The sequence below is a fragment of the Triturus cristatus genome, chromosome 2_2 (genome assembly GCF_964204655.1).
Source record: "Triturus cristatus chromosome 2_2, aTriCri1.1, whole genome shotgun sequence".
Taxonomy (NCBI): domain Eukaryota; kingdom Metazoa; phylum Chordata; class Amphibia; order Caudata; family Salamandridae; genus Triturus; species Triturus cristatus.
Window position 1 is genome coordinate 814,305,289 of NC_140582.1, and position 26,891 is coordinate 814,332,179.

Below are 26,891 nucleotides of genomic sequence, written 5' to 3' on the forward strand. Positions count from 1 at the left end.
AGCTATGTATACACTCAGGAACAATTGACCTGTGTTAGGCTGGAAAGGTTCTACTTTATGTACAAATAATATATATATTGTGTAGTATAACAGGGGTACCCCTAATAACGTTTCCTATATCAGGGTCTACTAAACAATTCTGTGAAGAACATATAGGAAACTGAATCTAGAGAGGACTAATTGATTAGGGACACATGTAATAACCCAAGGACCAATATCATTTGAAAATACATTTTTGATTGTTTAATTTTATTATATAAAAATAAGGAAAGATTAACAGCTTTGTACATGTATTTAAAGACTGTATATCATTTTTCGTATTAGGATAAATGTTCTTTGATACAATTATTTATGTATTGATTTATACATTTATTCTAATTCGTATAATAAATGTCATATACAATTGAAATTGATAACAAACAAAAAGAGAAGGGGATAGGAAACAAGGACAACAGATGTCAAATATGATTATCTTGCATGGCTAATTATAGTAATGTATATATGTCACTATACCTTTTCCCTGTCCTTCACTCACATATTCACCACCATCTACCCAACCTTTTCTTTTCCTTCCCTTACATCAAGAGCACTGTAAATATTTATCGCACTGCTATCTGTTGGAGCAACTGTGTTGCCATTAAGAAATACTTTGACTTTAAATTGCATCCGATGCCTCTCGATTTTGGAATAAAATCTGATTTGAGCATCACAGAAAAGCAAGAGTGGTGAATGCATTTTCTTTGTTCATTTTAAAAACTTGCTACCGCGACCGCCATTCTATTGTACTGTAATACTGAGCAAGGTCGGGTAGTTTTACGTGGGTTACCCCGTTAAAAGTCAACAACTTTTTGTCCCAGATCCTTGAGCGTCTGGGGTTTATTCATCTGACTATCTATTCTCAGTCTACAGTATAATGAACACATTTCAGTCCGGCTTCTGGGTCCACTATTTCTTTCTTACATGTCTCCCTTCGGTACATTATAAATAGCTGTATTCGATACTCATTTTGCTTCATCTCTAAGTTACTGTCAGCAATGTTAACCACGGAATGCTATTTGCATCATCTGCAACCCTTAGCCTGTCACGTGAGGCATTTAACGGGTTTCTTTTCTGCCTCTATTGCGCGGACTACCTCAAAATACATTTACTGAGCTAGGTAAAGGCAATAACATGGGGGAATATTTACAGTGGAATTGCACTACCAGAACATCACTTTTTTGACACTGCGGTGGGGCAGTGCCCTGCAGTGGGGCAGTGCCCTGCACTATATTTACAAAGTGGTATTAAGCCACTTTTTGTAGCTTAAAGCTGCTTTGTAAATATGGTATCCTTTCACGCAGGTATCTGCGTGAAAGGGGCATACAATGGGTGTTGCTGTAGGCATTCCACCGCAACACCCATTGCTTTTGACGCTGCCTCAGATTTACAAGGAGGTGTAAATCTGAGGCAGCACCAAAATGCAAGAATGTCACAACAAGGAGAGTTTTTGCTTTTTCTATATGTGCTGTATTCTGCAGTACACATAGAAAGAGCAAAATGCCATTAATGATTGTTTATGTGCAGGATGTGTACCTTCCTGCACATAAACAATCCTTAAATAATAGCAATTTTCTACTTCTATGTGCCCTGAAGAATGCAGAACACATAGAAGTAGCACATAGCCCGTATCAATTGTTTATGTGCAGGAAAGGGCACCTTTGTGCACATAAACAATCATTTCCTGCAATGCAGGCACCCTTGAGCTATGGCTCAAGGGTTTCTGAGTTGGTGCTAGGCAGCTATTTTTTGAACTAGCACTAGGTAAAACACAGGGGTGCGCCTTATTGTTGTAAATACAACACATCCCTGCGTATTGGAAATGGCGGAGCGTGGCTCCGCGCTCAGTAATTACCTTTCCCATGGTGTCTGAACCCTACCTTACTTCCCCTAACTAACACCAACCTCCGAATAGCAAATGATAAATATTACTTTCTATAGATGGAGCCTAAGTGGTAAATTACACCCTCTACTCTTCCTACATATCTTTACAACTACTATTAACCCTTAACCTTCAGAAAGTTAAATACAAACATGATATACTGGCTCTTTCATAGTATTTCTTAGATTGTCTTTATCAAAGCACCATCGACCTATCACTGTCGGCCCCCCCTCTAAAATATATTTCCTATCATTGTCACCAACACCTCTTATTTTGCCTGATTAAAAAAAAAAAAGGATTTTCCTATTTGACCTCTTGCGCACACACACACACACACACACACACCCACACACACACACACACACACACACGCATGCATGCACTCACACTCGCTGTGCCACTCACTTCTCTTTCTTTGCTCTTGTCCCTCTTTCTTTCTTTCTTTCTCTTCCACTCTGCATCCTATGTGCTCCTTCAGAATGCTGTGGTCTCCCTAAAGCTGGTATTTAACACAAGCATGCGAAGGCACATAGGAGCGCACTGACTCAAGCCCATAGAGAGGGAAAGGAAAGGTAACAGACCTGCAAATGTCCACGAGGATTTTTTTCCCTCTCGTGAAGATCTTGCCTAACATATGATGCGACTTTAACAGGATCTGTTCTGTTGCTGTAGTGTTTAGTTAAATCCTCCATCGAGGTTTCAAGTAGTTTTTGATTCCTATATTTTTTCACTTCTTGGTCAACATTGTTTCAGTTTTTCAACCTAAAGTTTTGATGGTTCTGTTTATGGCTCTTATTGGTGAGTCAACTGAGTCATTCAATTCAATCCAAGAAATCTTTATTCGGCCACGCCTGGCCTTAAAAAAAACTTACTAATACAATACAAAGCTGAGTCATTCATCATTGCAATGTCTGGGTTAACAGTGGTGATATCCGACGTCATGAGAGTGACAACTATATTATTTTGATGGAGAGATTTTAAATCAGAGTCTGCATGCTTTCTGCACCCACGTGCAGGCAGCCCCAATGTCTCTCAAGAACATCCCTGGGTATGAGCAAATGTGGCTGTCTCCAATGTTAGACGACTGTGCTTTTAATTCTATATAATTGTGGTGTGACCTCCTTGGTTCTTGTGACCATCACCCCTGACTCTACCAATGAAGAAACTTTGCATATCTCCACTGATGTGTTGTATTGAGTATTCTGCTAAGAAACTAAGGGCCATATTATCAAGGAACAGCGATAACATTATCTTCTATGGGAATTCACAAGGGCATATTATCAAGCCCATTATCGCTGCTTTAGCGGCAGTTTCCTACCGCTAAAGCGGCCATAATGTTATCGCCGTTCCTTGATAATATGGCCCTAAATTTTAAAATATTATGTACAGAAAAGTAACACCTGTAAAGCAAATACCCCACACTCAGGGTCGGCCTGATCAATAGGGCAACCTAGCAGTGCCAGGATGACTGGCCTTACGGGTCAGGGTGTTGGCCAGTTTTTGGGCCTGTTTTATGATCTGCCAGGCCGTTTTTTTATTGTTAATTCCCCTGATATTACGACAAACACTGCCTCTGCAGCAAGCACAACTGCATGCAGTCTCCGATACCTTGCAACACTCACACAGAGGGTCATATTTATGAAAACGTAGCTCAGCGCAGCAAGTCACCTTGCTGCACTGTGTCACTGGGAAAAGGCAGGAATGCACCAAACGTAAGGCAATATGACACATTCCTGTTCTTTCCCCTGCGCTTGGGCCCAATGGGCTGCCTAGTGCCAAAGCAGGTCCCTTGCGTCATAGTGCAAGGGTGCCTGCGTTGCATGCAGGATTGTTTTTGTGCAGGAAGGAGCACATTCCTGCACAAAACACCACTGAGAGGCTTTTTCCTATTTCTACCTGTGCTGCATAATGCAGCACACATAGAAAGAGGAGAAAACAAGGGGAAATAAACATATGTCCCCTTGTTACACACTGTGTGGTGCAAGAGCGATGCTAAGGTGCTCATAAATATGCCCCAGAGCGTCTTTACAAGATGAATACAGCCCCGATTTTTAAACATGGGGTACTTTGTAGCTAACTGATTCCTTAATCAGTGCGCCACTCCTATGTTAGTGCCCCAGCGTATTTTCTGTCCCATTCTGACCCTGTCCAGACTTCAGTTGGGGATATGAATTTTAAGAAAAGCACAGCGTTTAGTGAAACGGACTGTACGTGCACATAGACGTTTGCATGTCTCAATACATAGAAGGTTTTCATAGAAAGTGTATGGGCATTGGGGATTTCTAATATAAGCAAATGTCTACTGCTAGATAGTTTGATGCAACTCAGCATGCCATTTAATGATCTTCCATTTATAATTCAGAGCGATTGTATCCAGTAAGAAAATCTTAATGAAAACACCTGAAAGCACAATTGGCTGGCCTTGAACCTAGTAAAACCCATATTATCAGGTCACGTGCCAACACCATGTTTCATGAAGATAACCGGTTCATTCAGAAACATTTTGGGGCAGGATTGCCAAAGTGTCTGCGTCAGCTCTGTGAGGCAGTAAAATGTGCTTTCGTTCCAGTGTCTTCTGCACCAAGATGTCTGGCATTGATTCTGAAATCTTGTCTAGTACAGTCACTGTTGGAACTTCAAAGATATCCTCAGTGAGCGTGGTTTCAGTCTCAGTGGTGTGCCATGCTTTTTGTTTCCTTTCTCCTTCTGGTTTCGGAGATCCACTGTCCATTGCGCTGCTTTTCCACTTCCGGCACCAAACGCGGATGCACCCGTAGAGCAGTATCAAAGCTATGATGATGAGAAGAACACTGCTGATCAGCCAGATGACCAGAGACAGGTCGACCTTCTTGCTGGCTGGTGATGCAGCACTGCGGGCTAATGTCTGGAATACAGTGCACTGGTCTCTTGACGGGTGAGTCCCATGGCATGTGACACAGAGGACATAGCTTGTGGCTGGGCTTAACTTCCGAAGGGAAAGGAAACGGTGCTCCACAGGCACCATTTCTTCATGGTGAAAATTCTGTCTTGAAAAACTAGATAAAATACCATTCCAATTAGTGCGATAAAGTACCCTGTAGAAATTGTCTGGGCAGGCAAACTGCTTTGGGGACCAGGCCACCAATGCTGTAGTGATGGTGATGTTCTTAATGATGATGTTCATGGTTTCAGGTTTTGTTGAAACAGATTCACCTGTAATGAAAAAGAGGTTCAGTCATGTTATACCCACTGTTGAAATTTTGTATTGAAATGCCTTCAAATACATTTGTTGGCAAGCCCATGTTTAAATAGAAACTATAGGGGCTCATTACACTGGGAGCAATAATGGGAACAAGGATGGCACCGCTGTATGACACCAATTCATGGAACTGAATTACCACCTGCCACATCAAACCACTAACTTCTGTTACATTGAATACTGATTTTGAATAGTATTTAAAAGGATCTTGCAAAGTTGCACAACCATGTTAATGAATTAATTCAATCAACTTTAACCGCACACACTACATTAAAGGCATTTGTTTCCATGGACAGTAATTATTTATGAACAGTATTTATACAAGGTGTCCTTGGGCATCAAATACTATTGCTCTCCAATTGATAACCATGTACTTACTTTGCATATTAGTCTCTCATGGGTAAATTAGACAGTCCTTGGTTAATCTTAGGGATAGATGTAGGTATGGAAAGAAGATACAAGATGACACAGTAAAATCAAATGATACACTATGGTCTTCATTATGAGTTGCCCAGTAATTGGTGCGATATTTGTCGCACCTGATATTTGTCTCTGCTGAGTGGAAACTTATTCGGTGACATACCACCTGATTATCATTCTTTGGAGAACAACATGTGGATTTTGATGCTTGCCACACTAAAGTCTGCATATTCTGGTAAATACTGGGTGTTTTTATATTGGTAGGCTTAACATGCACTATTTATCACAAAACACATAATTACGATGGGTGCGGTCAGAGAAGTTACCACACATATCACAATGAACTTTGCATCTTGTAATGAGGTCAAAAATGTCCAGTCACTATTCTGTTTAAAAGGAATTGAACTTTCTTTACAAGTAGGCAAATTAGGGCTGTTAAAAGGGCTAGACAGTCCTAGCTTTTTTTGAAGCAAAGAAATGACTCCGAATAGTTTCTGCTGCTTAGAAAACCCGGCGTGAGTGTACAGAAACACAACGATATAGCTTTGGCACACCTTACCCTGCCCAGGATGACTTCGCAATTACCGCCACTGTCTTCGACAAAGTGACAGTGTGAGCATGCACAACAGTAACCTTCCTAAAAGTGAACACATGCGCACATACTGCAGAAGCTGCTCTCTTTTGCTCCTTGGAAGAGGAAGATGCAGAACCCAATGCTGGGGAAAATGGAATTTACAGCCATGCTATGTAGTGAATCCTCTGGGTAAATAAACTAAGCTCCCTATATAAATTGCATGGAAACCATGAAACTGCAAGACGTAATCCCCACACCCCCCCCAATGTTTTTGGTGTGCAAACCCGGCTGGGACCTTATTGTTTATTCTGAGAGTTAGGAAAAAATTGGAAGATGCTGTCAATGCCAACCTTGTTATGACACCCAGTTACATAGGAGCAAAGTTTAATTCACAATATTTTCCTGGCGTTTCCTGCCCAGAGTTGAGGTTTACCTCACAAGTGAAGACTGGGACGAGGGCCAGGGACATGAAGATAGTGTGTATGAACTATGTTTACGTTTTCTAAGCGAACCATCTCACTTGTGACAACCTAACAAGAGAGAGCTAGAGATTCCACAACTCCCAGTTTACCTTTGTGGATCAAAGTGCTGTCTCATGAGACCTAACTCAAAGTTCATATAAAAATTGTATCCTGTCTTCTTCATTGTCTAGCACTCCAATGTCTTACACTAGATATACTACCGGACAGTAGCCGCTGGCAGGGAATGGTGGTGAGTGGGTGTGGGCAGCAGTCCTTGGATTAGGAAAAAAAGAAGACTTATCTCTAATCACCAGCCGCTGCCCTGCGCTGGTTTCCTGGCTCCCGGCAGCACCCAGGCTCCCAGACTCCTCTAGCCAATCACAATGCTGCTTTCACCGTCATGATTACAGCATCGTGATTGGTCGAGCGGCCTGGTTCGGTGCTCAGACAGGGAGTGTAAGCCTGTGCATGTTCTCCACCCAGGCTCTGCAATACAACCGGCTGGAGAACATACTAAGTGCGCATTACGGTTTGACCAGCCCAAGACGGCTGTCCAAACTGTCATGCGCACTTATGGTGCACCAACCACTCCTCCTTCTGACGCGAGCCCAGCCCCACTCCAACCTAACTTGGCTCCATTATACTAAAAATAAAGTGATAATAACGTTCTTTTATTCTTCATTCGCTATGCTCATAGAGCAGTAGGGCAACACTCCTTGCCGTCGCTGCCACCAGATTATGTATGAGGCGGTTTAAAAGAAGAAGCATGCATAGTCCCAGGAATTTCAGGAGTCACACTCATCCTATTCAGTCCAAAGAAAGCCCTGGGAATGTATCTATAATGGAAAGAGGGGAAAGACTAGTATAAATGTAAGCATTATGTATGTTTGTGGTTTATATAGTGCAAACAAAGCTACAAAGAAAAGGAGTGTTGTGCAGGAGACCAGCATTCATTATACTCCAGCAAGTTGAAGCTGGATTCCACGGTGAAAGCGATGGTGTAGGAGGGAGCTTTTAGTGAAGGAAGAGAGGGTTGGGGGAGGTCGGCAGAGCAAATGGGGTGGGAAAGGAGGAGTATTCTTCAGAGAGTTCTATGCCCATGATTCAGGGTAGCACGGTACTGAGGCAGCGGGAAAACTGCATGCGATTTTAAAGTTACCACAAGGTAAAATCCCCACAGTACCATATAATTATGGGTAGGACACCATATGCTGTGGAATACTGTATGGAACTGATATTTCCAGTGTAAACCATGTGAAATTCCTTATTACACGCAGTTTTACTGCAGACATTTACCACCTCCTCTGAGTAGGTGATACATGTGTGCGTAGGTCTGTAGGTGGGGTGGTGGGTGACAGAGGGAAGTGGAAGGAGTAGGGGAGGGAATGGAAAGCTATTTCATAGCGGGGGAGTGTTGGAAAGTGGGTTATTGGTAGGGGCAAATGTAGGTCTGCCACTGGCAATAAGGCCACTCACACATGGTAGGACTCAGCATAGGTTTTAGAAAATTATTCCTATGCTCAACCCTTGGTAACGTGGCTGCGAGCAGACAGGCTTAACTTCAAAGACAGGAATGTAAAGCATTTAAAAACACCATTTCAGTAAATGATTAAGACACAACACATAATAAAAATCCAGCACCAATGTATAGAAATAGGACATATTTTTATCTTTAAAATGATACCAAAATGACAAAACTCCGAAGTAGGGAACCAGAGATATGAAATTTCAAAGCATTAATAAAATATAACACTTAGATTATAGCACCATATTGTGATACCTGCTCGCGATAGACCGGACCCAAGTCAAAGTTTCAGGCCGGGCGCGATGGATCCCTGAGTGGCTACAGCTCCCGGCAGGTCCCGGTCTCAGTTTCTACCTTTACACTTAGAAACTTTTCTGGAGCTTTTCTTCCCGAGGCCCCTCAAAGCTCCCAGCCAGTCGGGATCCGGTGAGGGTTTCGCCGATTTGACTTGTGATGAGGTCCCGGCCAACTTCCCTGGAGCAGACTTAGACAATTTTTCAAGATCGCTTCAGCGGGGCAATCCAGGAATCCAGGCCGGCACCTGATGGAAGGCAGGCGGCTTGGCTCTCGCGGTTGCTCCCAGTCACCTTTTCTACGAGCGGACTTAGAAACTTTTCTGGAGCTTTTTCTCGCTGGGTCTCTCGATGCTCCTCATGTAGCCGGATGCAGTGAGGGTTCGCCGGCTTCAGTTTTCTTCTAGTCCCGGTCAAACTCTGGAAGTTGGACCCATTGAGTTTTTAGTGGGACGAACCTGGTTGGCTTGGCCGGCTCGCGGTTGAAGGCATGCGGCCTGGCTGGCCAGGTGAGTCGGTCCCTTTATGGAGCTTTTTTTTTCAAAGTTGGTCCAAAGTTCTCCAAACTTTTTGAACTTCTTGCTGAAGTTCCTCAAGGGGTCTTAAAGTGTCTCAAACTTACTCCAAGGGTCCGGAAACTCCAAGATGGTCCTTGAAAGTTGAGGACGTCAGTTCCCACAATCCACTGGTAAAAAACCCTTACAAATCAACTAACGGTTCTCCAAAGTGTAGATTTAGTTAGTGATGTTCCAGATGAGCTCTTTCAACCTGTAGCTTTCAGGGAGTCCACTCTTTAGTTCTTTTTCAGTAAGATAATCCACAGAGCTGGAGTTTTCAGATGGGACAGTCTTCAGAGGTCAGGCCTTAGAAATCTTTGCACATTAAAACTGCTCAACAGTGTACTTCTTGCTTCAGTAAGTTTCAAGCAGCAGATCAGGAGGGCGCTGTCTCTCTCAGATACTTATTCCAAGTTCCCTGGGTCAGGCAGGAGGTCACTTCTGACCAATGGCAGCAGGGTAACTCCTCCAATATATGACCACATCCTGTAGAGTGTGGCATTATTTTGTCCCAGAGTGCATCAAATCTTCCAAATCCAGAATAGCTGATTTTCCAGCAAGGAGGTAAGAGCTGGCTAAACACGCCCCTAGGATGGCTAATGTACTTAGACTCTCCCCCCTGCATCTGCTCATACCTTCCTTAATCCTACTATCTGCCTAAGGTGGGAAGTTCAGAGCTGTAAATGACACTGGTCTCTACTCTCCTCTTTGAAGAACATAGTTTACGACTCCTCCCCCTGGCCTGGCATTCCTATGGAACAGAACACTGCCCTGCCAGCAGAGCTGGTTAACCCCAGGGGCTCTTTATCACCTCTTCAAGGCAGCCTGGCTGATACCCTTAACTCTGACCAATCAGGGCAGACCACTGGAAGGCTGAATTTGGACTTACAAACAAGAAATTCTTATAACTTCTTGTATGTACACTTTAGGAGAAATTCAACAATATGATATTGTTGGATTTATTAATACCTTTCTGGGAAGTCTTTTATTTATTTATTTAATTTATATGGCGCGTTATAACCACAGGGGTCTCTAAGCGCAGTCTGACCAGATTTGCGTGAAAGATGTTGCATTCACTTGAAAAACCAACTATGTACCTAAGATCTGCTCCATGCTTGTTTGAACAGTACCGTTTTTAGTTTTTTTCTGAAGGAAAGTAGATTACTTTCCTTCCTGAGCTCTGGGTCCAATTTGTTCCATATAGCTGGGAGCGTGTTGGAAAAAGCGCGGCCGCCCACCGTGGACAATTTGAAACTGGACTGAGACAGAAGAGTGGCGTCCGACGAACGCAAAGTCCTACCCGGTATGTAGGGGGATAGTCGGGATTTAAGGTATTTTGGTGCTTTGCCATACCAAGCCTTGTGCGCGATACACAGTCCTTTAAAGACAATTCTCTGCCGAGTTGGCAACCAATGCAACTCCTGCATCAAGGGAGAGGCATGGGCAGTCCTGGGTTTTTTAAATATTAACCTAGCCGCATCGTTCATAACTCCCTGTAGTTTGTCCAACAACCGCTGTGGCAGACCTAGATAAAGGGAGTTACCGTAGTCCAGCCTAGCCAGAATTGTAGCCGAGACCACGTGTCTCAGAGTGGGGAAAGAGAGTAGGGCAGAGATCTTCCTCAGTTGTCTTAAAAGGCATATACTGGTGCCTACTACAGTGGCAACTTGTTTTTCCATGGATAGTTTATTATCCACGTATAGGCCTAAGCTTTTAACCGCAGCTGCCGGTTTAGGTGGTGCGCCCAACTCCCTAGGCCAAAATTTCTCACTCCAAGGGTTACCCGAGATGGAAATGGGCAATACTTCCGTCTTATCCGGATTGACTTTCAAGGAGTTCTCGGACATCCAATTGACTGTGGTTTTCAATATATCCTGTAGCCTAGTGGATGATCCTGGACCATCATCCAGCCGGATGATTATCTGGGTGTCATCGGCATAGTTGTACACTAGGCATTCCATCCTGTTCAGGAGGGCAATTAATGGCTGCAGGTAGATGTTGAAGAGTAGGGGGGACAAGGCAGAGCCCTGTGGGACCCCGCAGGTGATCGGAGCAGGGGTGGAAAGTAAATCCCCCAGCTGCACTCGTTGTGTCCTACCCTGCAAAAATGATGTGAGCCATGCATGTGCTGTACCCACGACGCCAAAGGATCTCAACCGCGACAGAAGCTGTTTATGACACACGGTGTCAAACGCCGCGGAGAGATCCAGTAGCACCAGGGCGCTCGGTGTTTTTACATCCGCTCGCATCCTTAGCTCATCTAGAATGGATAGCATGACTAGTTCCGTGCTGTGATTAGCACGGAACCCTTCCTGATTGGTCTCCAGCAGGTTGTTACTCTCTAGATGGCCCGATAATAGAGCTAGCACGTGCTGCTCAATCACCTTAGCAAGGAAAGGCAGCTGGGAGATGGGCCGGAAGTTTTTCAGACATTTTGTGTCTGCTCCAGGTTTCTTCAACAAGGGGATCAAGCGGGCCTCTTTAAAGGCTGAAGGGATCTGTCCTGTATGAAGAGAGGTATTCAATAGATGCAGAACCTCTTCCTCTATTCCTGGCATTGCCATCTTAAATATGTCTGGAGGGCATGGGTCCACCAAGGAACCTGATTTAACTCGGCCTATGATTTTGAGTAGTTCTTGTATGGAGATAGGAGACAGCTCAGTTAATGGTGGAATGTTTAGCGAGGCGATAAGGTCCGGTAGCCGCGGACATTCGAGGGGTGCGGTTTCGGCAATTTCGTCCAAGATATCAGATATCTTCTTTACGAAGAAATCCTGGAACCTCTGGCAGTCCTCCTGGGTGAACTCGGGACTTTGCTCCTTGTTCACTCTGAGCTCCGCCAGGACCCGAAAAATTTCTTTTTGCGGATTTCTTGCCGTAGTTATTCTTTCCTCAAAGAAAGCAGCCTTCCTTGATTGTATGGCTAGTTTGTACTGGGCTAAGGATGAAACATATTCTTGTTTGGAGATGGCGTCGTATTTTTTACGCCATGCCCGTTCTTTCTTCCTCACCCCGCGTTTCATCTCCCTAAGAGAATCATTATACCAAGGCGCCCTGGCTCCTCTCGCCACCTTCTTCATCCTGCAAAGGGGTGCCACCACATCAATGGCACTTCCCAATTTGTGCTGGAGGTGTTCACATAGAGCATCTACGTTGGTATCCTGCTCTTTGGCTGAAGGGTGGTGTTCTAAGAGGTGGACCAGTTTTTCCCCATCAAGGTTTCTCCATTTTCGGGCCGTTTTCCAGCCTTCCCCAGGTTTAGACAGGGGGCCCTTCAATAAAAGTCTACCCTTTATTAGAAAGTGGTCAGACCAAGCACAGGGAAGAATTTCCGTGATACCCTGGGCTGGCATGGTGGTCCAGACTAAATCGAGCACATGACCTTTCTCATGTGTCGGTCTTTGAATGGTATTCTAGTCCGCTCCTATCACGAGCTATTAATCAATAACTTCCTACCATGTTAACCTATGTAACAGGGGATTTGCAATGGGAAAAATGACTTGGATCAGTTTTTCCAGCACCAGGACTTACAAAAACATATTTTATAAGTATTTGTCTTATATCTACAGGAACCCCACCCCATGTGGAACTAGGGGAGACTTTAGGGATTCGGAATCTGTAGAAATATTGCAGATTCTCCATCCACAGTGCTCCTAGCATCGAAGTCGAATTTGATCAGCACTTTACCACAAAGTGGGGAGTGGAATGTGAGATGTTACTTTATCCAGGCATATAAAAACTCATTTTATAAGGGTGTAAATTATAAATACCTGACCCCCACCACTGGGATACCTAGGGGAGCCCCTGGGGGTCCCTAATATGCCACAACATTGTAGGTTATCCATTTTTAAGTGCCCCAAACACCAAAGTCGAGTTTGGGCACAATTTACCTTTTAAAAGCAGTCCTGGCACCCAGGGGTGTCTTTAAACTGACCTCCGGCTTCAGCAGTGCACACATGCAAGTGCAGAAAAAGGCTGCTGGCCCCTAAACTGCCATGCCCCAGGGTACTAGGGACTTCTAGGTAGTTTCAATCCCCCGCCCTATTATATACTAGGGGCCTATAGGGTAGGTCATGCCAATCACAGGGGTACCCCACCATACCATTGTGTACCCTAGTGTATGTAGGTGTTTTAATTGTATTCTAATGTGTCTCTTTTCAGCATAGCGCTGGCCCTGGGCCTGGTTAGGCAGAGCCCAGGGTCAGTCAGAGTCAGTTAGCACCAGTACCTGTCAGCAAAAAGTTGAGGGGTGCCCAGGGCACAGGATGACTTTGCAACAGGGAGCATTGCATGCTCTCCTGTTTTAGAACGAAAAATAAAACTCAGAATGAGGTCAGCTACTGCTGAAGCCTCAACCCATTTTTCCAGGTGAGGAAAAACCAAACATCTCTTAGCTGTCTCAGATGAAAGGCAGCATTAATGTCGTTTTGCATAACTTGCAACCAGGGCTTATCTCTTGCTTATAAAGATGAATCTTCAGAAAATCCAGAACCCTAGTAAAGCAAGTAAAAATAAGAGGTAGGTTCATATGATATTGATGTAAGGCTCATATGATATTGATGTAAGGCTCTGAGAATTCGTACAACTGAGACTTACGTTAAGCATAAAGAATGCCGAAACAGTTTCCCCATGGATTGTCCATTCAGTGTCATTTCAGAGGCCCTGTCAGCCACTCTGTTCCTCTCATCGAGCATTTGTGCCAATAGGACAGCTGATACACAAGAATACGTCACCTTCACACGGACAGCACTGAGAAATAACAATAGGGTGTGTGAATAATATAACAGGACTGTAAGAAAAGGAATCTTTGTACTGGCTATACCGCTGAACCATGACATTTCTATTCTGCACCAGAGTAGGTCTTTAAATTAAGAGGCTTATTTACAAAGGAACCCCCCGAAGCCCCGTTAGGTTGTTCGGGCTAGCTCGCTACGCACGCTCGCTACGGCGCGCCACTGCCTGTGGGACCTTAAGCTGGATGACAGCTCTGTTCAGTACAGCTCAATGGCAGAAATGTCATTCTCCTCTGTAATAATTAGCACCTTTCACCATAGATCACAGGGGCAAGAAGTAGCATGTTGGATCTCTTCGACGAGTAATAGTATAAGGGAAGAGATTTCAATCTTGAGTCAGGCCCAGCAGTGGAGTAATTCACAAAGCGCATTTTTTATTAAGCATTTGCATGTAGAGGGTCTGGTTCACAGATGATTACAGAAACCAGGATGTGACTCAGAGGTGTGAGTTCGAGTCGACTCTCAGGACGCTTGTTTTTCTTTCACTGTACGTCTCAACTACTGTTGAGAGTTGATATCACCCACAAAATGCTCGGCGTTGCGGTGTTTCTTTTGCATTTTATTACTTGGTAAATGAGAATAAAATACATATATATCTATATTATGCTTTGTATGACTATCGTGTATAAAAAAACGGAGAAGGCACGCTTGTGTTGAAAATGAACACAAGAGGGCGCGATAGGATTCGGTTTCAGTTTAGCGCACAGATTTTTGCCATTTAGATCTAGATACCTGAGCACATTTGATTTCCAGGCAGTAAAGTATGTTTGTTCCCAAGCACCCGGAAACATTGTATTTATTTCTAAAAATAGAGACCAGAACTTTGATTGATAGCATGACAGATCATATTAATTTAATATTTGTTTTACAAGCGATTTGCTAGAACACTGTTGCCAAACTAAGGACAGGTTTACAAAAAAGCAGGGCAGCGTGAAAATCGACTATGCTGAATACGCGATACAAATGTGCGCATTGTGATATTACAAAGAGTCAGGTTCCAGTGTGCAGATTCGTAACCTACCACTAACCCCCTTTTGGGTGTAAGCCTTCCCTTTTACACATTCAAACATTTAACAGCTGGGAATAAGATTTAGAGAAACAAATCGGTGGAGTGTAATTTCCCCATCAACTAATATTGGTTTGAAAGACATTTGAAGTGGGATACAGCAAAAATAACAGCATTTTCCAGCCCATCCAAAAACTCAAATCGTGCACCTCCCACCTAAATCAGAGAGGTGGATCATATAGCGCCTTTACCCACTTGTTTCGGATCTATGCGTTTGTCTATGATCCTTGATCATATTTTGATGACCTTTGAACCCAGATTACTAGTGTCATGAGGGTTTGGCATTTTCAGAGTAGCCATATCCTAACCCCCTCAGCTTTTTAAAAAACTCTTTGGAGTGGTCAAAAATAATTCTTTCCTTTTGTGTACTTTGAACAGATTATTCAACCTGCTCTTTTTGTGTGTCTGTTAAATGTTTGATAGATTCACACTTTAAGGTTATTGCATTTGATTAGATTTTTTTCTTTAATGGAGCACAAACGTTTTCTGTTTGAATTTAGTTTATGCAGTACAATTCATTTATGTAAAAGAAGAGTGTCTATCATTTTTCAAGTGTTGATAAGAATGTAAACAAATACTACTAAATCATTGTGAAAAGAAAACACAGGTCAAGTTTATTGTTACCTTGTCCTTTATTAACAAGTTGCAATCAAATCAACCACGTCCTTGACAGTTTGTTTGCATTTGCATGAGGCCCATGGTGGTTGTTTACAAGGGCCCAACCCCTTTAAGGTTTGAACTTTCTAAAAGTGGTATTTTCAGAATTTTGTCTTAAAATCCGACTTATTTTTGTGTGGAGTTTAATATAGCGCGAAGTAGACCCAAAGGTATAAGAGCACTTTACATGAGCACCAGTTACGTTACAGACAGACACATTCATTTTTGTTAGGCACAGGGAGATTAAGTGATTTGTCTAGAATCACAGAATGTTGAGCGTCCCTGCTGCGACTCGAACTCGGTTCCCAGCTCTGAGGTCTACCGCCCTAGCGTTAGGCCACATTCTCTCCTTTACCATTAAAGAGGTTTTTAAATTACAATTCTTTAGAGACCATACTCAATATTTCTATCTACCCCCAATCAAAAGTTATCACGTATTAAATGTAATAGGGTAACCCAACATTTTCCTATAGGAGAGTTATGCTTTGGATTAGTGAATTAATTTAAGAGTTTTCACTACCAGGAAATGCAGAAGTTAAAAGTATATATCCAGCTTTTAAATATAATGGACTCTGCCCTGTGGGCTGTTTAGAGCCTACTCTAAGGGTGACATATGTATTTAAAAGTAAGGTTTAGGCCTGGCAAAATGTTTATTTTGCCTGGTTGAAATGGCAGTTGGAAACTGCCCACACAGGCTGCACCGGCAGGCCTGAAACATGTTAAAGGGACACTTAAGTGGGTGGCACAATGAGTGCTGCGAGCCCACTAGCAGCATTTAATTTACAGCCCCTCGGTACATGTAGTACCACTTAACTTATAAGTAAATTAAATATGCTGATTGGATGTAAGCCAATTTCTCCATGTTTAAAGAAGAGAGCACAAGCACTTTAGCACTGGTTAGCAGTAGCTAAATGCACAGAGTCCTAAAAGCCCTAACAAATACGGGCTCATGAGACAGGAGGGTTAAGGCAAACAGTTTGGAGATGACCCTGCAGAGAAGGCCACGTCCAAGAGTTCCATTGCCAAAGCAAACCAAGTTGGGGACAAGGGAAATCCTTGACATGTTCCCCTAGTTAATGTTATCCTTGATTGCTCATATAATTAACTTTATTTGTAGTGGTAGGGTGTACAAAAGTTGCCAAGTTGTATATTTGAATGTTAGGAACATTAGTTATAATGAGTGTTTCCAGTTTATTTTATCAAACACCTTCTTCACATCAAGTGAGAGAAGGACCATCTGTAAATCTCAATTCATGATGAAGTCATTGAGATTTAGGGACATATGTGTATTATCGATTGGTTGTCTATGTTTTTCGTTTAGAAATTTGTAATAGTATTGGCCATAACCTTTCAATCCGTAAGATCAGTATTGACATCAATATTCAACAGATCTACAGACCTGATCTGCAGACCATCAGATCTTTCTGGGATTTCAAAATACCAGTCTTTTCAGATTCCATCGCAGTCCAATTGACCTCTCCTGTATGTGACCTTAGAGGAGTTCAGAAGGACTTGACCTGCTGCTACCTCCTGTACCCAGGACAAAGTAGTGGATACTGAAACTGAACTCGGACAAGATGGAGGTCCTCATCCTCGGACCCACCCCCTCAGCCTGGGACGACTCCTGGTGGCTGAACTCTCTGGGGACAGCACCGACACCAACCGACCACGCACGCAACCTAGGATTCATCCTCGACTCCTCCCTCTCCATGTCCAAGCAAGTCAACGCCGACTCCTCCTCCTGCTACAACACCCTACGCATGCTCCGCCGGATCTACAAATGGATCCCGAACGAAACAAGAAGAACAGGGACACAGGCCCTCGTCAGCAGCAGACTGGACTACGGCAACGCACTCTACGCAGGAATCCCAGCCAAACACCAACGGCGACTAAAACGCATCCAAAACGCCTCTGCCCGACTGATTGTCAACGCCCCCCACCGCAGCCACATCACCCCCGTCCTGAGAGACCTGCACTGGCTCCCCATCGACAAGAGGATCACCTTCAAGCTCCTCACCCACGCACACAAAGCACTCCACAACGCCGGACCAGTCTACCTGAACAGCAGACTCAGCTTCTACACCCCCACCCGCCAGCTCCGCTCCGCCAACCTCGCCCTCGCAGATGTCCCCCGCATCCAACGTACGACTGCCGGCAGCAGATCCTTCTCTTACTTCGCTGCCAAAACCTGGAACACCCTCCCAACCCACCCACGACAGACCCAAGACCTACTCGCCTTCAGAAGTCTCCTCAAGACCTGGCTCTTCGAGCAGTAGAGGCACCCCCCCCCCCCCCCACCCCTCAGCGCCTCGAGACCCTCACGGGTAAGTAGCGCGCTTTACAAGTACCCTGATTGATTGATTGATTGATTGATACCAAGAGTCACAAGTCTAGCACTCAGTGGTCGGGCAGTCAAGTGTAGAACATAAAGACTGCAGAATAATTTGCTTATATTGCATGACACTCACAGAAAATGGTAGTGCTATCGGTCATGTTGATCATCCAGTACTGTCCCAGCGCTTAGCAATAAACCACCCATCACCAACTGAAGAGGCATGGTATAGCTGAAGAGATCTGCCACATGCCAGTAACCAATGTAGGACTGTCATTTAGTCCACCATTGTAGGTTCCAACAAACTACATCTGACAATGACAATCAGATTAGGGTTGTAATGACTAAAGTCCATCAGAGCCGACCTCCCCACCATGTCTTCTTCCGACCTAAATCTTCTCTGGACCATAAAATGTAGACAACATATCTCAAACGGATATCCCAGTGCAGTAGTCAGTTAAACAGACTATGATCATAAAAAATACCATAGAAGGACTCGAGGAGCTGTTCAAAGCTGCCAACCTACTGAAAACCATAAACTGCACGCGTTTCTCTATCACAGGCATTCATCCATAACACTGCTAAGAGCTGCTCTCCATAGCACGATAACTGCATCTCGGTGGCCACCATGCACAACATACAATCAAAAGAAAGCAAAGACACTTCTGACCGCACACCTTAGAAGGGGTGGAATGCCAACCATGATTCAAGCGCATCAGTAAGCGCTACATCAGTCTTGCAATACATTATAATTACAATTTGGAACCTTTGCTGGGTTGTTTATGTACCTGAATGTGGAGAGAAGGGAGCAGAGGACCGTCTGCTGGGATTTGCCCCTCCCTCGCGTCAAAGAGCATTAAATGGAACATTAAAGGGCCATAGAGCTGTTTCTGCTAACAGTTTCATAATTAGTACCTTCGCCATCTGGTGTGTGGGTGAAATACTCTGTGCCGCTTTTAATATTTTTAATACCGCACCCCTCAATGAAAGAGTGAAATGCCTGGGGGAAGAATTTCAGAACAAAGAGACAGACAACCAGAAGGTAAATCTAGTTAGACAGTTAGACATGTGTTGCGGTCGATTAAACTGCTATTAGTTTTTTTTTAATGTTTGTACTGCAACAGAGAACATTCCAGATGCACCTTAGAACAGCGGCTGGCGTCTAACCCTGCCGCTATTTGTAATCGATACTTTTATGTAACCAGTGGAGGTCCCTGCTTGTTCTTCCTGGACGCACAGCCCAGTGTGCATCATCCCTGTCGCCATGATTAGATGTAGTAGAGGCCATTTTTAACTGGGATTTCTATCTCGATAGAAACGTTTGTGGCTGCATTAGTGCAAACCACAAATCCCACATCTTCACGTCGTTCTACCTTTCATTCGACAGCGCGGCAGTGTCTGGGGGTGATTTGGTGCCCTGGGGGTCCTCTAGTCGTCTTTTTCTCTTGACTTGAATGGGCAAGGGTTGTGACATGGAACCTTTACAAAACATTCTTACGGACCAACATTTTCTTTCTCCGTCCTTTTTTAACTTGTATATTTAAAAAACCTCTGGGTCCGAGGTATAAAGCCAAGTTTGGACACCAGCATGTGCCAAATGGACATTGGTTGGTTTGTGAACAGGGCTGAATGTTGTGGTGTGGCTGCTGTATTAATCAGTGGTATCACAGAACGTACACACCCAGGAGGTACTAAAGCTTTGCCTCAAGAGTAAGCAAATTGAGACCCCCTAGAATGGCTGCAGACTCCGGGTTTAGGACCTGCAAAGCACAGCTGGCCTCCATCAGTATGATCCATTTTTACTGAATAGACTCATAATTGTTAAGGCATCCTGCGTCCTCTTTCAAACATTCATTTAATTTGCAACCTTTGCAAAGGCTTTACGACCACACAACATCTTTGTACATGCGGCCCTTCATGCCGCAACACTGACGTTTCATATAGTGAAGACCCAGCCCCCAAGGCAGTAGCGGTCCGTGGAGGGAGTTTCGTGGGGCAGTGAGGCGGGACGGGGGAGGGGCAGGGTGGGGAAATGTAAACACCGGCATATGGATGAATGGTGGTAAGTACACATTTAAACAGTAGCGGTCCGTGGAGGGAGTTCCGTGGGGCGGTGAGGCGGGGCGGGGGAGGAGAAATGTAAACACCGGAATATGGATGAACGAAGGTAAGTACACATTTAAATAAATAAAACGAATTCCTTTGCGCGCGCTGCATCGCAAAATGCGATGCAGCGTGCGCAACGAAATTCGTTTTATTTATTTAAATGTGTACTTACCACCATTCATCCATATGCCGGTGTTTACATTTCCCCACCCTGCCCCTCCCCCGTCCCGCCTCACTGCCCCACGAAACTCCCTCCACGGACCGCTACTGCATTTAAATAAATAAAACGAATTTCGTTGCGCACGCTGCATCGCATTTTGCGATGCAGCGCGCGCAAAGGAATTCGTTTTATTTATTTAAATGTGTACTTACCTTCGTTCATCCATATTCCGGTGTTTACATTTCTCCTCCCCCGCCCCGCCTCACCGCCCCACGGAACTCCCTCCACGGACCGCTACTGCCCCAAGGAGCAGCAAAGTGCTTTACAAGAATGACTTTTACTGTATCAGGCCACCTCAACATACGGTACAGGCCATAGACATGCAAAGTGTGTAAATTCCACTGTGGTACACGCCATAGAGGTGCAAAGTTTGTAAATTACACTGCAATGCACGGCATAGAGGTGCAAAGTTTGTAAATCCCACTGCGGTACACGCCAAGGAGGTTCAAAGTGTGTAAATTACACTGCATTGCACGGCATAGAGGTGCAAAGTTTGTAAATCCCACTGCGGTACATGCCATGGAGGTGCAAACTGTGTAAATTCCACGGCGGTATAGGCTATAGAGGTGCAAAGGGTGTAAATTCCACTACGGTACGCATTGTAAAGGTGCAAAGTTTGTAAATCCCACTGTGGTACATGCCATAGAGGTGCAAAGTGTGTAAATCCCACTGATGCACATGCCATAGAGGTGCAAAGTGTGTAAATTACACTGCAATGCACGGCATAGATGCGCAATGTTTGTAAATCCCACTGTGGTACATGCAATGAAGGTGCAAAGTGTGTAAATTCCATGGCGGTATAGGCCATAGAGGTGCAAAGGGTGTACATTCCACTACGGTACACGCTGTAGAGGTGCCAAGTTTGTAAATCCCACTGCGGTACCTGCCATAGAGGTGCAAAATGTGTAAATCCCACTGATGCACATGCCATAGAGGTGCAAAGTGTGTAAATTACACTGCAATGCACGGCATAGATGCACAATGTTTGTAAATCCCACTGCGGTACATGCAATGAAGGTGCAAAGTGTGTAAATTCCATGGCGGTATAGGCCATAGACGTGCTAAGGGTGTACATTCCACTACGGTACACGCTGTAGAGGTGCCAAGTTTGTAAATCCCACTGTGGTACCTGCCATAGAGGTGCAAAGTGTATACATTCCACTGCGGTATAGAGATAGAGGTGCAAAGGGTGTAAAATACACTGTGGTACAGGCCAAAGAGGTGCAGAGTGTGTAGATTCCACTGCGGTACTTGCCATAGAGGTTGCAAAGGGTATCAATCCCAATGTGGTAGAGACATAGAGGTGTAAATGGTGTAAATCCCACTGCGGTTCAGACATAGAGGTGCAAAGTGTGTAAATCCCACAGTGGTACACGCCATAGAGGTACAAAGTGTGTAAATTCCACTGCTGTATTTTATATATTTGCATTACATATAGTTACAATTTTAAGCAGAGTGAGAAAACGTGATTTTCCAAGAGCCCAGATGCTGCTCCATTGCCTCTCGTGTTCCTGCAGCTTTAGGCCTTGCAGCACACATCTGTTTATCCACGTTCCCTGATGTGTTTCCAGGACCCTCAAGGTGTAGCGCACGGCATCTGTTCCTTCGCACTCTAAGAGTGGCTCATTAATATTAACATAGTTACAACTCCAATCCCACATCCCCCAAAAATAAGCTCGAAAATAACCCAGAGCAAAACACGGATCTATTGCATGTACGGGAGGAGCCAGGGAACAACGCCAAAGTGACCATATGGGAAATCAGGCTAAACGCAAAAACAAAATAAACAACCTCTTGGCACTGTTCGAGCTCAGCACTGCAGATGTACAGGCTTTAGCCACGAAATCGTCTGTATTTCCAATATATGCATCTCTTTTAACAGAAGGGTGGGAATGTTCTTCAGTACGTGATATTGGGCTGTTTGCACAGTCTGGGGAGGAAAGAAGCTAAAACGAAAGAATCGAATGATTCCAGAAGAAATTGGAACGGTTGAGATTAATTCAACTGTTTACAACTTTCCCTTTTGTGCTGTCAACGATACATTTCTCACCGCTTCGTGGTAGACACCTATCCCGTCTGTAAGCAAGGGCAGCCAGGGACTACAATACAGAAGTAAACTCGCCGGCATCAATAGCCGAACCCAGCTGTTACTACAACCAACTTCATACAAATGAAAGGCTAAGTGCATGAATCTGCGACCATTATACAGACTTCTGCAGAAGGGGCATTCACCGAGCAATACCACAAAAGGGGAGTGAAGGCACTTTACACAAGGGCTAGCTTCATCCTGACTGTGTGCAGTATTGGAATCAAAATAACTAGCCACATCTTAATTAAGGCAAATACAAATTACACATTTGTGTGTGAATTATATGCCGATTATACGCATATACATATTCTCACCTATTCCAATAGAAACTTTAAACTAATAGGCCCCACAATTCAACACGTAGACCACTGCATTACAACACTCAAAGGGGCATATTCACAAAGGCAACTATTCATGTGTGTATTTGCTCACACGTATATTTTTCTACTATACCTATTTATAGCTCTACACTTGTTTTGTATTCACCATTTGTAAGTGTAGAGCTACACCTAGGTTTACAAGTGCAAAGTTAATACTAGTAACTCTGCATACATTGGTGGAGAGCTCCACCACGGTGGTGGAGATTTTCCTAAAATTATTGGGAAAATTATTAAAAGCTAATATCTAATTGAAAACATTATTAACCTAAAAGTAATAAAATAAAATTTAAAGCACATTAACTCATCTACAAAAATGTTTATAATAAACTAATTTAAATATATAATTTAATTTATAAATAATTTTTAAACAATGATTGAAAAATCCTACCTTCACTAACATTTATATTTTTATTTCATGCGTAGTGAATGTTGTTAAAAGGTCTATTGAATTAATTAGAATTATTTTGCATTTTTTTAAGAAAAGAGTAAAAGTTACATTTAAAAAAATGTTTATTTTATTTTAAAATAATTATTATATATTTTAGCTAGCTTTTTTCATTTCTACATTTTATAAAATATACCATAATAACATGTCAGAGTTTGCTATACATTCTTCTGCAGTACAAAGATTTACTGAGTTTGCATGTGGTTGGCGGCTAGTATACAGCATTTCGCGTAAACCCTGCTAATATTTACACAGTCTTTTTAATTGGACTTTGTGCTGCCTTGCAACGGCAGAGGGCTAACATGTTTTAGAGATAAACACGAAAAAACCAAGAAATACCATCAAATGGGCTGGTCTTGTTCCCAGCGAGCAGTATCTATTGTCAGATGCACCTGTGTTTGAGGTCGAGAGTGGCCTGTGTCTGACATCATTTCAATGTAGGCAGCTCCACAAGTCCTGATGGGTGTACAGTCTACATAGCTATGCGACGTCATACTCCTGCTTTAAGTCATAAAGAGGAACATAGGAAGATTGCAAATGAAGTATAACAAGGGTACAATCATTTGGAGTTTAGAGTAGTAATATTCACATTTGCCAAGTTTTCTCCTCCAATGCTGTCATGCCCCAGCTAGAGTATAATGTGCCTTTACCCATATGTTTTTGACATTTATTGAAAGTACTCGTCTTGCATACAATTAATCTTTTAATTTCATCCAACCACATATTTGTCAATGGGGCTTCTGGGGATTTCTGTGAAATGGATATATATCTCTTTGCCAGCACCAAAGCCAGATCTATGAATTTATTCACATGCCTTAGTTTCTATGAACTTGTCAGTAAACCTAATAAATATGGAGAGGACCAAAATTAATATGTATCCCTGTAATTTCTACAACTGAGTTCAGTATATCTTCCCATCAATGGACTATTACTGGCCACTACCACACCATTTAATACAAATCAGCTTTGGTCTGGCTGGAAGCACTGGCATTGCCAAAGGAGGTAGCAATTTCCTCCAAACTAAAATTGGTGCAGCTGAAAATATTGCATAGGATATATGTCACGGGGCCAGTTTTGGTCAAGATGGGATATAGGGAGGACCCTAGTTGCAGAAGACAGTGCTGCCGGGCGGGCACGTTCTTACATATCATATGGGAGTGCCCACACATTAGTAAGTTCTGGAGTGATGTTGTCCTGTGTATTGGGGAGGTACTGGGAGAGAGACTGACACTCGAGGGCAAAAGATGTCAGCTAAACATATGGGAACGGACAGATTTGAGTAGTAAAGAGAAAACATGGGTGTCGCTGGGTCAGATAGTCGCTAAGCGAAACATAGCAAGGAAATGGGGGGCACAAGATGTTCTGACAGTGATGGACTGGAAACAAGACATGGACTGGTGCATGTTTAGGGAGAAAACAGTGTATGTATCCAGGGGGTTGCCCGAGGAAGTGGATGCAAATATGGGGCAAATGGAACGAATACAGGGAAGATATACCTGTACCGCCCAGCTTACCGTCGCAACTGTCCCCTGATGAGCCAGAATCTGAAATTGCAGGAGCAATCTAACCAAGGGAAGTATTAATTATGGAGAGTAACCCATATGCTCCACATCAATTATTAATGTTTATCAAAGAATGTGCTAAGTTGTATGTGTACCGTTGTTAGTTGTAATCAATAAAAAGATATATGTATAAAAAAAAATCAGCTTTGGTCAACCTGGGGCAGTTAGTGTTGGCTGTCATACTTTTGATCAAAACATATGGCTCAAGGCCTGAAGGGTAGAGAGTGTCTTCCACTGTACTGGAAGGAAAATGGAGGGATACATCTTCCCGACTATATATTCGCACACACTCAAAGTATCCCACATGGTTGCCCTATAATAGTAGGCACTATCCTCTCACAAAAGGTGTTTTCTTATCTTAATTGCATGCTGGGAGGCAATACCTTTTTGTTAGATAACCCTCACACACTCTAGTAGTGTCATGCTTCATCATCGGGTTCACCCTGGCTCCTAAAGGTCAGGGTGGGCTCAACCATATCTCAGGGAGCACTTAGAAGGGTGTCAGGGGGTTAAAGATCAAGCCTACTGCTTTGGAGTGCTGTACGTGTGCCTCAAAACGATGGAAGGTTAAAATATTGGTTACCTTGTCTTGCCTATCTTTCACTTGGTCACACAACAGTGTGTGACTACAGGACCATCCCATAATCTGCATCCCCAAGAAATACGGGTTGTCCTCCCAAATTGGGTAAGATACGCATGTTTTATGGTAATCGCTTGGGTGAGGGGACACAGCACTGTGACTTTGAGTATAACTCACTGAGACCTGATTTTTCTCACATAATTATGCTACAGGTCTACCTGAGTTTTTAATCATGCCGATGGTGAAATAATTTTTTTTTTAACTATGAATATGGTGCATAGCAGTAAGAATGCGATCTAAATCGATCAGCGTGTGATTCAATACCTAGACATGGTAATAGATCATTTCACAGAAACCCAACAGGAGCAGTGACCTGTGGGAGGCCCTTGGTCTGCCATTTTGGTCACTTTAATCTAGAAGTCACGTTGCATGTTTTTTTATTGCACGGAAGCGCGCCGACAATCAAGAATGCTTTTCTAAATAAGAATCTTGCGCAGCACCAGATGGACACATTTACCTATTACAAATCACCGTTTTTTCTCCTTTTAAGTTGGACACAAATTTATAAAAATTACCTGATCCAGGATAAGTATATCCAAGAACCGGGACCGTTAGGCAGCTATCTGCACTACACAAGCAACACGCTTTTTCATACCTGGGAGGAATTTCTCTCTTGTTTTGCCCTGAAGAAAGCCTAGGACCCCTTAGGGCCCACTACAAAGGTGGAAACATGTTGCCAATTGTAGAAGGGTCATAGGACTGTAAAATCTTCAAGACCTGACGTTTTTTGTAGTTTTAATATCCCCTGAAACTCCAACAATAAAGGGATACTGGGAGTTTCCGGAGGATTTTTAATCTTTAACCCCCTGGCCTATTCTTCTAAGTGCTCCCTGAGCTACGGTTGATCCCACCCTGACCTTTAGGAGTCAGGGTGAACCCGATGATGAAGCATGTGTGTAAAGGTTATCTAACAAAAAGGTATTGCCTCCCAGCATGCAATTAATATAAGAAAACACCTTTTTTGAGAGAATAGTGCCCACTATTATAGTGCAACAGGGTGTCATACTTTTGACCCATCTGCTTGGGGAGCAAGTATGTTTATTGAAGATAATTGAATTGTGTGTACTTTAGTCTTTTGCATCCTAAACATTTTTCCAATTTTGTGCCCGGGATCTCCTGGTCTGCCTGGAACCCCCATCTTGTTTTTGTTCTGACTTATCTGCCAAGCAGTGGGGCAGTAATGCACTCTATAGTAGTTTTATCATTTTGAGATTGTGTCCATGTGTGAGAATAATGTGCTGGAAATCCTACCTTAAAGGTTCAGTTGTGTTTTGAGCACATGTCTGCAATGTGGCTCACACAAGCAGGGTGTACATCAGAAATTGGCCTCTACTGACATGAAACACTTGCATTGAGTTATCGAAGGAGCGTATCAATCTTTGCTCACAGAAATCCCCAACCGTGGTGAGACCCGTCTCCAACTAAGGCTGTTTGTCATGAGCTTCTGCAATCTTGCAAAACCTAGGTTGGCATTACGATGGTGTGTCCAGGTAGAAGGGTACATTAAACCATCATTTGTCTCAAACAGTACAGCTAACAACGATTAGCCACACTTAGGGGCTTATTACGAGTACAGAGGTCCATAGTACTATTATACTCGCAGTGGTGGTCCAAC

The 26,891-nt window shown here is 43.5% G+C and overlaps 1 protein-coding gene across 1 annotated transcript in view; it reads right to left on the minus strand.

Moving 5' to 3' along the window:
• Positions 1 to 2,554: 2,554 nt before the first annotated feature.
• The window catches only part of LOC146862823 (fibronectin type III domain-containing protein 9-like), a 65,355-nt gene continuing 41,018 nt past the window's right edge, over positions 2,555 to 26,891 (minus strand). Inside the window, exon 2 of the mRNA XM_085643303.1 lies at positions 2,555 to 5,110. Within this exon, the coding sequence (XP_085499429.1) occupies positions 4,407 to 5,081 (675 nt within the window). The 5' untranslated portion in view covers positions 5,082 to 5,110 and the 3' untranslated portion in view covers positions 2,555 to 4,406. The remainder of the gene's footprint in view (positions 5,111 to 26,891) is intronic.